Source organism: Cervus canadensis, chromosome 4 (assembly GCF_019320065.1).
Source record: "Cervus canadensis isolate Bull #8, Minnesota chromosome 4, ASM1932006v1, whole genome shotgun sequence".
NCBI classification, from domain to species: Eukaryota; Metazoa; Chordata; class Mammalia; order Artiodactyla; family Cervidae; genus Cervus; species Cervus canadensis.
The window spans coordinates 35865103-35881678 of NC_057389.1; the positions used below are offsets into that span (position 1 = coordinate 35865103).

General features: G+C 35.8%; 1 protein-coding gene across 1 annotated transcript in view; it reads right to left on the reverse strand.

Moving 5' to 3' along the window:
- Positions 1–512: 512 nt before the first annotated feature.
- Positions 513–16576, reverse strand: part of GABRA1 (gamma-aminobutyric acid type A receptor subunit alpha1) — a 57139-nt gene continuing 41075 nt past the window's right edge. Inside the window, exons 8-10 of the mRNA XM_043464781.1 lie at positions 12351–12503; positions 7265–7467; positions 513–3408 (exon numbers count right to left, since the gene is read on the reverse strand). Of these exons, the coding sequence (XP_043320716.1) occupies positions 3097–3408; positions 7265–7467; positions 12351–12503 (668 nt within the window). The 3' untranslated portion in view covers positions 513–3096. The remainder of the gene's footprint in view (positions 3409–7264; positions 7468–12350; positions 12504–16576) is intronic.

Below are 16576 nucleotides of genomic sequence, written 5' to 3' on the forward strand. Positions count from 1 at the left end.
TCTGTAGGAACCAGGCGCAGTTTTATGCCTATTGTTGAAATGATTTCTCCATTGTTATTCAAGTGAGTGTATTTTGTTAACTTTTTGCTTATAGAAGCATTAAGGGACATAATAGCTCTGGAGGAGCTTTTAAGAATATAATGCTCAGATTCTTCCCTAAAACTATTAAACCAGTCTCCCAGGAGTAGGTCAGAAGACAAATCTACTGTATTAACAATAGATATGAACAAACTACTATTGATTCAGTATGTTGATTCTTTTCTATCTGTGTTTTATAAATTTTGAGTTCTGGTGCTACTGGTGACAACAGATATTAGGTTTTTTAGAATTTCTCTTTCTGAAAGTGACTCATTTAAAATCACAGTTTAGGATCATACTGTTGACACCTCTTCAAAAATCTTCTGAGTAGCCTAGATTCATGTTAGCACTTGGCACTTTTAGGTGCTCCTACTTGAAAATGTTTTGAAACAGGTAATGGTATTGGTAATAGGAAAAGAGAGTCAAGCACTCCATTTTGTTATTGAATAATGTTAACTTTATTATTATAATAGAATACAGTATGACATAAAATTAAGAGCTTTTGCTAAACTCTGTAAAGCAATACATGCATCTGCCATAAACAACCTCGATTCATGTTAGGTTTTATTGCCACTTCACTGCACTGAGGTGCCATAAACATTCAATGTCATCTTTTAAAATTTTTTCCTGGGAGTTAACAGGAACTGTCCTCTATAAGAGTGTATCTCTATTTTCAAGGAAGACTTAACTAGTGTTACATGGTTTAGCAAAGCACTGTAGAAAAGCTACATAGAATCATTTGTCTTTGATAAGTTGTGCAATCAATTTATACAATAGAATACTGTCCATACATACTAACGAACTAAAAAAACGATAGAAATGCAGTCATTGCATAGCATAAAGCAGACTAATAAGAAATATACACATCTAATGAGCAAAATACAGACCAAATGTTAGTCATGAGGAGTCTGGAAGATAAAATACTCTTAATAAACACTTAGATTAACGCTAAAAAGAAAAAAAGAAAAAAGAAAAACCAAGATTAACAGCAACACAGAAATTAGAGCCATATTTTACTTTATTTTCTATACATGATATCTACACATGATACCAAAGAATGAAATATCCTTGGTTCAGCCTTTATTGGCCTAGCTCATTGAATTTAGGCAGGACCAAATCAAACAATAAAGCACATTTAAAAATACCAGAGTTTGTTTAGGAAAACACAAACTGTATTTTCCTGTGTTACTGGATAGCAGCTTTTTGAGACAAACATTGCTCAAAACTTGGGTATGGATCCCAACTGTCTTATTTGGTAATTATGACAACAGGTTTATGTCATAGTATTCTAAATGTGGTTAGCACATGACCTGTGGATTCTGGATGCTAATTTTAAATATCTCTGAAATTCTGTCAGACAAAAGGAGACTTCAAAAATACCTTCTTCATAAATATTTATCTCTAAAATATCTGGGAAGTAATGAAAGAGACTAGAATTTTCATAGGGAGTATGAATGGACCTCTTGTCATTAAAGCCCTTACGTAGTATGCCTACAAATATATTGCTACAGTATAAATGAAATGTAATATTACTCAATAAAAGCTAGTTCCTGTACATTCTTTCATGTATTTTTATATTTAATGCTACATATGGTACAACACTTATTGAAATAGTTGGTATCAGCAAAGATAGCAGTAATATACAGTTGATTTTCTAGCTCCCACTAATGCTTTTCCATTTTCTTTCTATATTATAAGAGCCTAAAATAGGGAAAAGTGGGATGACTAGAGTGGATAACAACTGATTCACTACTGTACACGGGACAACAGTTTGAATTACAAGCTTTCCCTACATAAGTAGATTTTATACCCATATATTGTAAATTCCATCTGATTCCTTCAGACTGTTCTGGTCTTAAATGCAGGCTCTAAAAGTATTTCCATAGCATTTAACAACATTCTAACAGCTAAGAGCGGTGAGTCCTACACAATATTTTGAGAACACAACTTTTAAAAAAGTAAAAAAATGTACAATCTCATGCTGCATATTTACATATATAATTTATATATTCTATATTTGTTTATTAGTCATAAATTTCAATCTAAAGCTTTTAATGTACTGTTATATAAAATAATACATTCAACAATTCTAGAGCTTGCAAAATATTTTTGCCCCTCTAAAAACATCTTCAGAATGAAAATCAAGTGATTACTGGATGCATGTGTTATCTGGATAGAGAGAGGGTGGAAAATAAATCTTTTAAAATTGTTCTATCTAAATTTATAATTATTTTTTTCTTTAGTTTTATTGAGTGTATATATCTGTTAGAATGATTCCTCATTGAGTCTACTGGTAAAAGCTCAGATGACAGTAAAGCAGCCTATTTAAAGCATTTGTCTCCATTGGATTAAATGTGCTCTTACGGTGAGACACTGCACCTTTGCCTATGCAATTTCCATGAATTTTAAAATAGCATTTAACAACAAAATAATGCCCTAGGCATTTCTTAAAAGAGAAAGAATGGGGATCTTGAGCTTTGGAAACAAACTGTTAAAGCTATACATAGGTTTAAGAAACAAAACAGAAATGTGAGAAACACATCGTCATCTGTGCAATAAAGACATAGATTTTTTAAAATGTTTCTTCATTAAACATTTATATTCTTTTAAACACCTTCACATAAAAATATTTTTGACATATACAGTATCTTTTTTTTCCCTAGAATATTTGGAAATATATATCTACAAATGACCTGGAGTTAAGTTGGATTTTCCTTCTACTTTTCCTCCTATCTTTGGATCTACTTCCCCCTCCTTTTCTCTCTCTTCCCTTCTGTCTCCTTCTGCCATGATTTTGCTCTCTGGCTCCCTCTCTCAGAATCCTGTCTCTCAGCTGTATGCTCTGTTCTGCTCTGGACAGCCAGACAGGGGTCTGTTGTTCTTATATGAATTATGGAAATAAGGAAACCTTCAAATTCTCTAAGACAGAGGCAATAAAGCAGATGGGAATTACCACGTTGAGAACAGAAAGCAATTCCCAGTGCAGAGGACTGAGCAACAGAATGTGAATGACAGGACCTATTGATGAGGGGTGGGGGCTTTTAGCTGAGGCTCTCTGTTTAAATATGTTGCCCAATAGACCAAGTTAAAGATTCCAAATAACAGTGGGAAGGCTATTCTTGACAGTCGGTCAATTTTGCTGACACTGTTAAAGGTTTTCTTCGGTTCTGGTGGTTTTGTTTCCGGCTTGACTTCTTTTGGTTCTATGGTTGCACTTTTAGCAATGGTGGCTAAGCCGGGGTCACCCCTGGCCAGATTAGGGGTGTAGCTGGTTGCTGTTGGAGCATAGGTGTTGTTTTTCTTAATAAGAGGGTCCTTCACTTTCTTTGGCTGTAAAGGAAAGAGTTAAAGTATTTTGTTTAGTAAATTGTGGGAAGCAAGTTTATAAGTTCTTGAGCAAAGTGACCTTTACTTTAGAACTCAAACACGTGCTTTATTTAATATCTAAGGAATGGAATTTATGACAGCATTTTGGGAATAAATGAAAAACACAAACACTAAGGTCTAATTGTAAGATTGACAAGTGACCTGGTAGGACATTTGGTCCAAAATGTCCATAAGACAGTTGATCTGTAAGACATTTGGTTTACGCCAATGGTCCTTGCAATTTGGTCCTATCCAAAATGTCTATGAACATACTGGATCCATGACAAATGTTTTGGGCAGGACCAAATATAAAAGTCCTTTGTTGTTGTTGTTCAGTTGCTAAATTGTGTCCAACTCTTTGTGACCCCATGAACTGCAGCACGCCAGTCTTCCCTGTTGTTCACTATCTCCTAGAGTTTGCTCAAACTCATGTCCATTGAGTCAGTGATGCCATCCAACCATCTCATCCTCTGTCACCCCCTTCTCCTCCTGCATCCAATCTTTTCCAACATCAGGGTCTTTTTCCAATGAGTCATCTCTTCACATCAGGTGGTCAAAGTATTGGAGCTTCAGCTTCAGCATCAGTCTTCCCAATGAATATTCGGGGTTGGTTTCCATGGTCCAAATGCCTTATGGACATTTTGGACAGCACCTAATATACTAAACCATGATGACTATAGATAACAATACTGTATCATATACTTTAATATTGCTGAGACTAAATCTTAAATGTTTTCACCACAAAAAGGATTATGTGACCAGTTAGAGATGGTAGCTAATACTCTGATGGTAACCAATTCATCATATACAATATATCTAATTAATTACATTGTACACCTTAAACTTACACAATGCTATGTGTCAATTATCTTTCAATAAGGCTAGAGAAAAATTCAGATAAACATTTTCCAGGCTCTCCAATAAAAAAATGGAAATAGAAAATATTTCCCCACTTATTACATCTATACTTGTGACTCTGGCAGAGTGATGCTGTGCCAGCTTAGGACCCTATCCTCAGGAAGCTTTGCAGCCTCACTCTTTACTCTCTGGAAGCATGCCACAGAAGCATGAAGCCTGGATTAGACACTGAGGGACCAGAGACTATGTCCAGTGAGAGATCCAGCCAGCATCAGGCTCCATATACGGGAGAAAGGCCATTGTAGATTTTCTTGCCCTGGTGTGGGAACTATGTCAGTGAGCCCATATTCAACTAACAGAAATAATATCAGGTTTTTCCCAGCCCAAAATGCTTGGTTCTTGCTTTAGGTCACTAAGTTTTGGGGCAGTTTGTTTTGCAGTGATACAAAATTGATGAGCCAATTATTATTTGCTCCTTCTCCTCCGGCTTCCAGTGCATAAATGACAAAGCAGGGTTAGTCAGGATATCCTGGATTCGATTTTTGCTCAATGTTACCTGCTCACTGATGTTATCTGTGTGGTAATTGATAACTGCAGCTTTTCTTAGTTGCTGTCACATAGACACTTCTCAAAAATAAAGTAGGTAATTGTTCAGAGCTATGTGGTCTGATATAGTTGCATATTCTCTAAGTAGTTAGTATTTAATTTAGCAGTTAACCGTATGAGGGTGGATCTTAAGAAGGCCACTATATATTCACTTGAAAATGTGATGCCCTATTGGGATTTTCTTTTTATTTTCAAGTTATACCATGTCAGAGATCAAAACTTTAACTCTCCTGAAAACACTTACCTAGTTACAGGAAAAAAAAAAAATGTATCCTCTCTAAATGTCAGAGTGAGATCTGGATCACATTGTGTTCACATTTCCTGTTTTAAGCAAATCAAACTGGCAAAGCCCTGGGGAAGATTTTTACAGAGACAAAAATACATTATAGAAAATATTCTCTTTCTTAATAAGATGCCAGATATGGGAATAAATGTATTGTTTATGTATATGTAGATGTCTATGTACATATGACTATAGCTGTATCTATATATGTACACTGTGGATTGATAGAGATTGAAATATTTTATTTGAGACAGCACTTAAAGACTAGTACACAGTCAGAAAGAAATCTAAACTCAATTATGAGATCAACCCAATACCTCAACCCAAATTCTATGCTTTCCTGATCAAGTTCAATTAATCTAACAATTCATTAACAACTGCAACTGACAAGCCACAGTCAGAAAGACACTGACTTCTTGCAGCATGCAAAGAAAGGATTAGGATAGAAAAGCAACTTTTCCCAATGTTTGCATTTCATTTTTCAGTTGCATATCACTAATGTTTGTGTATCATTAATTCTGAAGAACTTTGGTAGAGTGTACCAGTAGTTCTAAGATGTGGATTTTAAAAATGTCCACAGCTAAAGTTTTGGGCTGTGTCTCACAGTTTGTAGTGTCTTATGATCACACATCTTCAGGGTCAGTGCTCTTTCCTTAGGGGTTGCCCTTCTGTTCTAGGACAAATGGAGGCCATCAATGGCTAAAGTAAGTATTGGACAAAAACTGTCTCCACTCTCTCACGTCTTTCTCCATCTGGTAACTGCAGTTTCTTTTGTCTTGTTTCCTCTCTACTGATCCTGAGACAAGATTCTTGGTTTGGAAATTCAGATATGTTTCTTATACTAAGTGAGGATGTGTCAAGGCAAGGTGAATTTTGAGGACCTGGATCTGGTCCATTTTGGTTGCTATAGCATACCCCATACAGAACTTCCTTTGCTTTGAGTTGTGTAGGAGATCACTGGAGTATTCAATAGATCCACCTGTGGCTGAATGGTAAATCTCAAAGAGTTTTTACGTGGCAGCATATTTTCTTTCTTATGTACACATAAATTACTGGTACATCTTAGAATCAGTAACACTATAGATTCTATTAAATGCAGTAAATGTTTCTACAAAGGACCCTCTTTTCTAGTATATCCATGGAGCTGTGGGAAAAACATCATTAAATGAATTTCTTTACTGTAGACCCTCTCAGTCTGTCTAATATACTGTGACTCTTTGACAGTTTTCAGAATTCTGTAAGTGTGTTTGGCAGCATAACTGTATTTTTAGAGACTGATTCAGGACATTAGTACTCTTCATTTGCTGTAGGAAATTCCTCCTAGATTACTCCTAGATGTCTTAGAACCTCTGGAATTCTGACTTTGCCTTTCTTTCCACCATCCCAAGACTTTCTTGCCTTTTGACGTATTTTTCTTTCAAAGCCCAGAATTAGAAATATCCTCCCCAACTGTGCTTTAAAAGTCACTCCAAAATAGGTTCTAACTGAGAAGAACAGTGATATCCTTGCCTTGATAATTTTCTACAATGTAGAAATTTTGTGAATGTGTTTTGATTCTTAGAGCAAACCTCTCTTTTGGAAAAAGAAAATATGTTTCCTGACCTTTACTTCAGTGAAAATTAGAGATAATGCATTTTGCAAGCTCAATTCAGTTGAGTCATTAAAGTAATAACATTTAGGACCAAAGTTATTAGGTTCAGAAAACACCCAAAAGACTATGATTTTCAAGTCACAAAAATTATAATGGTGTAATTGCTCCCAATATCAAGTTTGTTAAAACTGTTCTCACATTAGTGGGGACCATAGGAAGCCATATTTGAATAGAAATGTTTACCTTTGTGTTTCTCCTTTATTTCCTTCCCTTGACTCTGCACACCTATCCACGGAAACAAACTCCTTCCTTAGCAGTGAGGAAATTCTCACAGCACTTAATCATTTATGACATAAGAAAAAAACAATCTTCTTTATCCTCTCTCTGCATCCTTCAGCCATTCCCCCAAGCTCACAGATTCCATCTTACAGGTTTAAAAAGACATAATGGTGCTATATCACAGGAGATATTAAAGCATTTACCTTTTCTGGAACCACACTTTTCCCATCCCATGCATAACCTCTCTTGGTGAAGTAGTTTACTGTGGCAAACTCGATCAGAGCTGAGAATACAAAGGCATAGCACACTGCAATAAACCAATCCATAGCAGTTGCATAAGCCACCTTAGGGAGGGAATTTCTGGCACTGATACTTAAAGTTGTCATGGTGAGCACAGTTGTGACTCCTGCAAAGAAAGAAAGTGAATTTTTAGGTTCATACTACAAACTCCCATCATTGAAGTCACCTGACTTGTGTAAAATGAAACATAGGCAGAGTATGTTTTCAAGTTCACCCCGTTTGGTCTGGGATGGATGAGTTTTAATTAAATCCTGGTGTAGTTTGTAGTTCATGGTATGGCAGTACTGAAGGGCAGTTCTTGGAGGGATAAACTGCTCTGCTATTGAGAAGCTGTGAATAAGATAGTGAACTCCCTTAAATAGGCATTTGAACACAGTGCCCTGGGTAGGAAAGGAAATAATATTCCTTCACTGTCACCAACTCTAGGAAAAAGAAAGCAAAGATTGTCACTGTCCAGGATCCATGAGTAATCACTGGATCCTCAGCTCTGTTTAATATTCTACAGAGATAGTGAAGGACAGGGAAGCCTGCCTGCTGCAGTCCATGGGGTCGCAAAGGGTCAGACACTACTGAGTGACTGAACAACTCTTGAATATATAAACCATAAAACCAATAACTTTTTGATAATTGATCATTGACAGATAACTAAATTATCTTAGGATCATGTTTTGTTATGTTATTAACTCTTTGTCTTTTATACTATTTTTTTCTGATTCTTGAAATAGCTGCTTTTCTGAAGAAATTACTGAAATAAGTCTCAGGTGACTTGTTTGAGGTCACATAGTGCAGAAATGGCAAAACCAAATTTGAATACATTCATCTGATTCAGATGTCCAAAGTCTTACTCTGCTAATGCTGCTATATATCTTCCCTAATCTATGAATCTATCCCAGCTGATTAAAATCACCTCTATTCAAAGCAGTTTTCAAGTCAGTTGCTTTCAGTTTGCTTGTGTGCTCAGTCGCTTCAGGCCTGTCTTGATTCTGTGACCCTGTGAATTGTAGCCCGCCAGACTCCTCTATTAGATTTTTTAGGCAAGCATGCTGGAATGGGTTGCCATACCCTCTTCCTGGGGATATTCCCAACCCAGGGATCGAACCCATGTCTCCTGAATCTCCTGCATTGCAGGCAGATTCTTTTACCACTGAGCCCAGTTATAGGAGTTTGTATTGGATGATGACATTCAATAATATCCATTTAACAAGTTAATATTTTCAACCTACTATATGTGATGCAATCTATGAGTTAGAATACTGTAAGTCTCCTTTTAAACCATTTGAAAATTTATAGAAAAAAACATCACAGGAACCCAATAACTTAGGCTGCATGGTGTGGAAAAAATCTTAACCTCTTCCAGTAGCTAGTCCCTCACTATTTATTAACTCTATAGCCTTGAGCAGTGAGTTAGCTCCTAGGGACCTCAGTTTCCGTAACTGTAAATGTGGTGACTTACACTTCATTCCCTTGATTGGTATATATCATGGTTGAAATTCTAAGAAAGGAAAACTTTTACACATTCATAAGATTAGAGGATTAAACATAATAATATGTAGAAGCATTTTAAAGATAAGTCAATTATTGCCACAGAAGATATTGTCATCCCATCTGTCTAAAACTCATACCTATGATTCCTCTTTTGATTAATTTTAGAGAATCAGTAGGGTCATGTAGCTGGTAGGCGGCTAAATCTTCTAAGGTACTTTAAACCATCCAATATTCCCAGTTTTCCATGAATTTCAAGGTAACTTATCTTTGCAACCCTATTAGGAAGTGATAGGATTAAGAAGAAACACTGAGATTTTCAGTAAGTCATATTGTTGATACATGGTCACAATTTTAGGGAATAGACTTACTATGAGCTTTGGAGGTGTTGCAGGATATTTTGGGGCATTATCCATATTACATAACCAGCAACTGGTTGAAGGAATATTAGCCAGGAAAAAGCCCCCAAATTTACATATTAACTTGAGCAAAGAGCAAAGTAATTAAATGTCAGTATTTGGGGAACAGAGCAACCCAGTTTCAAACCTCAGCTCTGTAATTGCTGAGTAACCTTGGGAAGATTGTCTCACAAGTTTGAACTTCTGGAGTTTTTTTTGTAATTATTCCCTTGTAATTTAATTTGAATAAGTCGAACTCAGAGGGCTATTGTGAGTATTAAATAAAATAATGTAATAAAGTATTGAGCCTGATACTTACTAAGGGCAAAGTTAATAACTTATTATTGACAGCTTCACTCCTTTTGGATAAATCCCTGCTAAAGTGAATTCCATTTTTTTTTTAAATTTTGGTTTATGTGGTTTATGTATCCATAAATTAAAAACAGTTAAGAAAAGCATAAAGAAAGGCATGCTGTGTGTGTGTGTGTGTGTGTGTGTGTGTGTGTGTGTGTGTGTGTGTGTTGTTGTATTAAAATTCTGGCTATAGAGAAAGGGAAAAAAATTAAAATGTGTTGAGCATCTATTAAGTTCCAAGTACTGAGGCTGGCAATATACAAATTTTATTTTATTTTCCCCACCTAATCTTTTAAATGGCACTGTTTCATTTTAATTATACTCTCATTTTATAAGTAACCAATACTTAAAAGATAAGATTGAACCAAAAACGTGGTGTATCTGGAATCAAAATCACATGACCACACTGTCTTCAAATAAGAAAGAGCAGGAAGGGTCAAAAAGATGATGTTTTAAGACATAAAATGGCTTCAGCTTTGTTGCATTCTGGATGCCATTTAATAAACTGTTGCAAAGTATAGCTTTTGCTTTCCTTTTCCTTTTGATATTTTTTCTTCAGATACCTGTGATCCTCTTAGTCATCCCCCATAGCTCAGAGGAATGTGCTGAGTACAAACTAAAAAGAATAGAGACATGTGTATTAAATAAATTTTAAAAGGCTAAAGGTCTTGGAAAATTGCACTTGTGATTTTATTGAGCTTAAAACACTAGAAATATATAACTTGATACACAGAAATACTTGCCATGGTTGTATTTACAAATATGTAGTTATGTTCACCAAAAGGGCATGAGTTGGCTAGGAGAGCAGACTGTTGAAACTATTAAGAGCAAGATTTTTGACTTATAAAACATTCTGAAGTGCTTTATAGGATTTCCAAAAAGGAAGAGTAGGATTTGTTGGGGATAGGGGGGCAGAAAGTGAGCTTTTAAAAAAATCATTTTTACTATAGTGCTGGGCTCATTCTATAAAAATAAACATAAAACATAAAGGAAATATCTCATTTGTTCTAATTAAAACATTCAAATGAATAAAGGGCTCAAACTACATACATATATAGAATTGAGCATCTGACAAGAGTTCAATCTTCAGTTCTAACTAGTTAATATTTACAAATTGTGATAAGGGAAAAAAAAGAGTTTTAAATGAACTACTCTTCCGCCTGGTGGCTGGAATAATTTTGGGTCTTGATTTAGCTGATTAGGGCTCTTAGGCTGATGTCACAACAAAGATTTGGTGGTTCCCAACCCAGTAACAACTTGCCCAGATTCTTTTCTGGGCCCTGGTAGCAGAGTCTTGCTGTTTTCCTGGGATAAAGCCATGATGCCATAGGGGTCTTTGCACAAGAACAATCCTCAGAATAGACTGTAAGCATCTGAAGCCTTTTGTTTTGTAGTAAAGGGTTGTAAACATAGCATGTGCCTGTTATATATTTGAATGAACCTTGGAATGAACCTTGATATTTCTGGAATGAACCCGTACCTTTCACCAATTGAATATGTGGTTGTTATTTCCAAATGAATTATGCTGCCTACAACAACCCCATTCCACGCCTTGTCAAGGAATAGGTAGTACATGGGGATGGTACCTCATCATCATTAAGTACACAGGCTTTAAAGCTGAGAGACTGGATCTTATTCCAGATTCCTTCACCTCATAGCTTCTGACCTCGGGCAAGTTATTGGGTTGGCCAAAAAGTTCATTCAAGCTTTATGAACATGTTGGCTAACCCACTACTTAATATCTTGTCCCTTAGCTTTCTTGTCTAAAACACAGGAGTAATATTACAGAGAATTTTTCTAGTGTTAAATAACAGAGTAGGGAATTATATCATAGAACAGAGAGTGCTATTAAAACACTCAGTAAGTATTCTGCAAGATTTTACTGCTATTCAAATTTTAAACTCCCAAATTTATGAGAGGAGCGGATAGTGTTATGGTGACAGCTACATTAGAACACAGTAGGACCTCATGATAGATTTCAAAAAAAAGTCAATGACTAAATGAGTGAATGAGTCATCAAGTTTTTGTTAATGAAATCTTGTGTTTATTATTCTGAAAAGTATACTTAAGACAGTGTACTATAATACAGGCAGGAGCTCTTTATATGAAATACACACTTCTAAAACAATGAATTAGGCATGAGTTTTCCTATTAGTAAAAGTTATTACCCTTTAAATAATTTTGCATTAGATTGATTTAACTCAAAGTATCTAAGGCATTTAGAATATTTTCATAGAAAGAAATATTTGTAACTCTTCAGAAGTACACACATTAGTAAAACTGAGATATTCCTTTACTGGTATAATGGTCATCACTAAGTTATTTCTATATAAAGAATCCCTGCTTTCATATATTAAGGAAGTAGTTCTGCTGATATTTTCTCAGATTCTCAAAAAATTTACTGACACTTGATTATGTATTCTAAATGTATGGTTTAGGTATAAGTGTTCCTATGTGTATATTTTAATCTATCACAAAGCATTTTATGCCTGCTTCATTACATTTCTCTCTTAAAACAGCAAATCAAGTGTTCATTAATCCCATCAACTAACATGCACTAAAACAGCTTGCTATTTTAAAAAATAATTTTTTACAATCATGTCATAATGAAAATGGCAATACCTTGAACCTTTCTGTTGTAGTAACTTCAGATTTAGTGTATAATTATTTTTTTCATTCTATCTGCAATGTCACAGATATGAAAAAACTTGCCCTTGCAAGTGACCCTTGCATGTGTTTCTTGACTGGCGCTTACCAAAGACAGTCCTCGCTGGTACAGACTCTCTGTTGAGCCAGAATGAGACTTGGGAAAGAATAACTGTCATTATGCACGGCAGGTATGTTTGAATAACAAAATATCCGATCTTTCTCTTCAGGTGGAAATGAGTGGTCATAACAACATACTCTCCTAGAGGGTAAAACAGACAATAAGGTGAGCAATTTGACCTTGAAAAGAAATCTCTCAGTTTTTCTGTCAGTAGCAAGAACCTGGGGGTTAGACATAGCCTTTCTCCACATAACATCTGGTTCCTGGAGAGAATAGCTGTTATCCAGGAAAGAAAAAAGACATTTGCAGAACACACTGGGACTTCCATGGTGGTCCAATCGTTAAGACTTCGCCTTCTACTGCATGGCTTGTGGGTTCAATCCCTGATCTACATGCTAAGATTCTACATGCCTGAAGGTCAAAAAACCAAAATGTAAAACAGAAGCAATATTGTAATGAATTCAGTAAAAACTGTAACAATGGTCCACATAAAAAAAAAAAAAATTTAATTAAAAAGAAAAATCTAGTTTAAAAATAAAACACACCAAAAAGGCACTGAGGATGAGACTGAGGTGCCTGACGTCTCACTGATATTATGTCATAATCCTGGTGACTGATACACTGAAGAGACAAATCTGAGCATATATTTACAGACTGGCACTCATAACCCTGAAGGTAATGAATTAGATCTTGATGACAGACACCAATGCATCAGAAGACACCAGATCACCAGTATGTCCACTGCAGGAGAATCAGGTTATCTAATGAAGGAGCTTTGGTGTTCAAGTCAGGGGAGCTGAATTCCAGCTCTAGCCCTTTCTTTCCTTAGCTGTCTGACCTTGAATTCGGCTTAGTCTGATCTCTGAAATGAGGACTGTGGGACAGAATTCTCAAAATTTGTTTTAAGGAATATCTTCACCAGAATCACCTGGAAAGGTTTTGAAACATGCAATTCTTCAGGTCCCACCTAAATACACAAATCATCCTTTACGGTGGAGGCAGGAAAACCCATATTTGTCACTAGCTTTTGAAAAGTCTGATTTGATTAGAGGCCCGAAAAAATGAACACACAACTCAAATTGTAGGAGGTGCTTTTTTCTAAGTTGATGCTATAGTTCCTTAATTACAAATCTTTGAAGTTTTTCATTTTATTCACTCTAAATGTATACTCAGTTATCTATGTATAGGTAGGAGAGAACTAGGTATATTCTTACTAAGAAAACATTTCTTTGGTATTCACATCTTTCTATTTCCCTCCTTCTCTTCAACTCAAAACTTTTCTCTCTTCATCCTATGATTTATGTCTCAGCTCATGACCATCCAGCTTCAGCTGCTATAATATGGTTAAAACTGCCCACGATCTTAGTATCCATAACTGAACATCTCAATCTGAAAGGAGAGCTCAGTCTTCAAGTCCACCACCACCTTCTTTGTAGTATTAAAAATTGAGCAATGCTGAATGTGCCTACCATCTTCATAGTACTCTGTAGAGTCACATTCTCCTTTTCTCTCTCATTTTCAGTTTCTTTTGCTAACTCACTGGCTATTTCAGCCATAGAGTACTGAGTTCTTCCTGTCTCTCTGGCACTGGTCTTCATCTTTCTGCAAAGCAAATGCAGAAGTTCCTGGTATAGTTCTGTCCTCAGCTGTCATTTCCGTCTTTTTCTTAACTCTGATAAGAAATTTTCTTTCTCACCCCTGCTCCTAATGTCATTTTGATCCAGATGGCTGTGGGAATCTACATCTCTAAGTGACACTGCTTTCAAAATCACTGCATTTCTAAATATCTACTGGATAACTCATAGATAGTGATTTTTCATTGTTATCACCAACTAAATATGTTCATAAGTGATAGTATTTAAACCTTTTCATAAAAAATAATGACTGGCATATAGCAGGGCTTCTTTTCCACTGAGCATCCATTTCTAAATTCATGGCACACTCATCTGTCTATCCACTCAGTCTAAAAACCTGGAATTAATCGTTGGGTGTTAAGTAAGGCTTCCAAGAGAGAGAGAAACAAATCAACTGCTCATCACAATTTTAATTTCACCTGTGCACTATCTCTCAGTCTCTCTCTTATCTCATGGTCAACACTTACCTCTTTAGAGATTTACAGTATAAATCTGCAATCATCTGTGAACTGCCTTGTTGGTGTCCAATCCAACTTTCTGTAAGTTCTGGGATCAGAATGATCATTTTAAAGTATATATACATATCTTAAAATACCATAATGGATTCCCACTATCTACATCAGGTTTCTCAACCTCAGCTCTTTCCAGAACATTTCAGAAGCACTAACGATATACTGTGGGCACTGTCTTGTGTAAAGTAGGACAGGTAGTCACATACCTTGCCTCTTAGCCCCTAGATGCCATTACAATTCTCTCTCCCTTCCCTGTGACAATCAATGTCTCCAGTGCTACGCACTAACAAGCACCCCCCTAACCAGCATTCAAGACTCTCCACATCCTAGCTCTGATCGCATTTCAGTATTCCATCTTGTGTCTCACCACACATTTTTATATCTCAGTATTTGGACCTAAAAATTCCTCATTTTGACCTCTTCTATAGCTGAATATTTTCTTTATCTATGGGTGGGATTCAGTCCATAGTAGAATAGGAACAAAGTTACTGTAGAGGTGAGTTTGTTAGCTTTGGAAGCAAATGAATTTGGGTTCAAAACCCAGCTATACTACTTTCCTGTTGTGTAGCCTCAAACTCTCTGATCCTCAATTTCTCTGTTTATAAGATAGTGATAAGTATATTGCGGGGAGAATAAAGAATGAGGGCTCCCGTGAAAATCATGCTACATTAGAGTTTTAAAACCCTTTGAGTTCCTTTCTCCATTTTTTTCTCCCATTTCTCCAGTTGGAATTGGTGGAAGTATTGGTAGAAGAAATGCTCCCTATATTCGCTATAGTAGGAAATCATCTGTGCATTCATTTGTGCTTTCATGATTGTTATTAAGGATGACACCTGCCATTTACTGATTAATATTAAGTAACTTCAAATTTATTTACAGCTTCTGTTTACGTTTATATTGTATGCATTTTATTTTAGCTACTTATATGCTTATACCCTTCCACCAAACTTAAAGATAGTTAAGAAGAGAGACAGTTCTTTACATATAGCATGGGCTTAAAAAAAAAAAATTATTTATTTGGAAAAGTAGATCTTAGTTGTGTCATGTGAACTCTGAGCTGTGGCATGTGGGATCTAGTTTCCTGACCAGGGATCAAAGCCAGGTCCCCTGCATTGGGAGCACAGAGTCGTAGCCACTAGACCACCAGGAAGTCCTTATGGCATGGCTTTACATATCCTAAATATTCAGTACTTGCCTATGATGAAAAGGGATGCATGAGATTTAAGAACACTCACTCTAGTTAACACCTACTAGCATCTCTTTTTTGAAAGGTAAATAAAACACTATCTAATTTATTTATATTTTTCTGTAGATAACTTGGATAATGTCTCCAAGGTCATCTGAAAGAAATAAGTGATTCAAATTTAAGAAAAAAGAGCAAAAACAAACCAAAAACATTTTTTTCCTGAGACTGCTAAAATGTAGTCTTGGGTAGACACAGGTTACACCTCACCTTCTAGGAGTAGGCATTATTATTCCTAATCATTCATTCAATTGTAGCCTGAAAAATGTCACCAGCTCAAAGGAAAAAAATCCATCTCTCATGTAATGCCATAAAAATGAGTGTCTCTATATATTCCATTATTATCTTTTGTTGTTCACAGTGTGACATTTTGGGAAGATTCTGCAAAGAATATTTTTTGGATGAGCTGTTATTTGACTTCGTGTTTATTTTATAAACCACTTCCTCTCTAACAAACTAGAGAAAGTAGAGGAAAACTTCAAATCTATTGAAATCACCTTCCTAAATTAAATAAAATTTAAGAAGTTATGGTATAACATGTTGATGGAAGAAATTTCCACCTAGTGAGGTATGGGGAAGTCATTCTGGCTTATACATGATTTGGTTTATACATGATGCTAACTAGAACAGCCTGCCTTGTGGCCTATCAAACATACATTGTATATCTACTTTAACCATTAAAGAAAAGAATACATTTAAAAATTTAAATGGAATAACTGAGGTTCATACAACCAAAATGGATCTGGTTGGCTACTGTGGATGTGGTTTTACATACATTCTCATATCACTGAAAACCTGACTTTTCTGAACTCTATCAGACTTAAG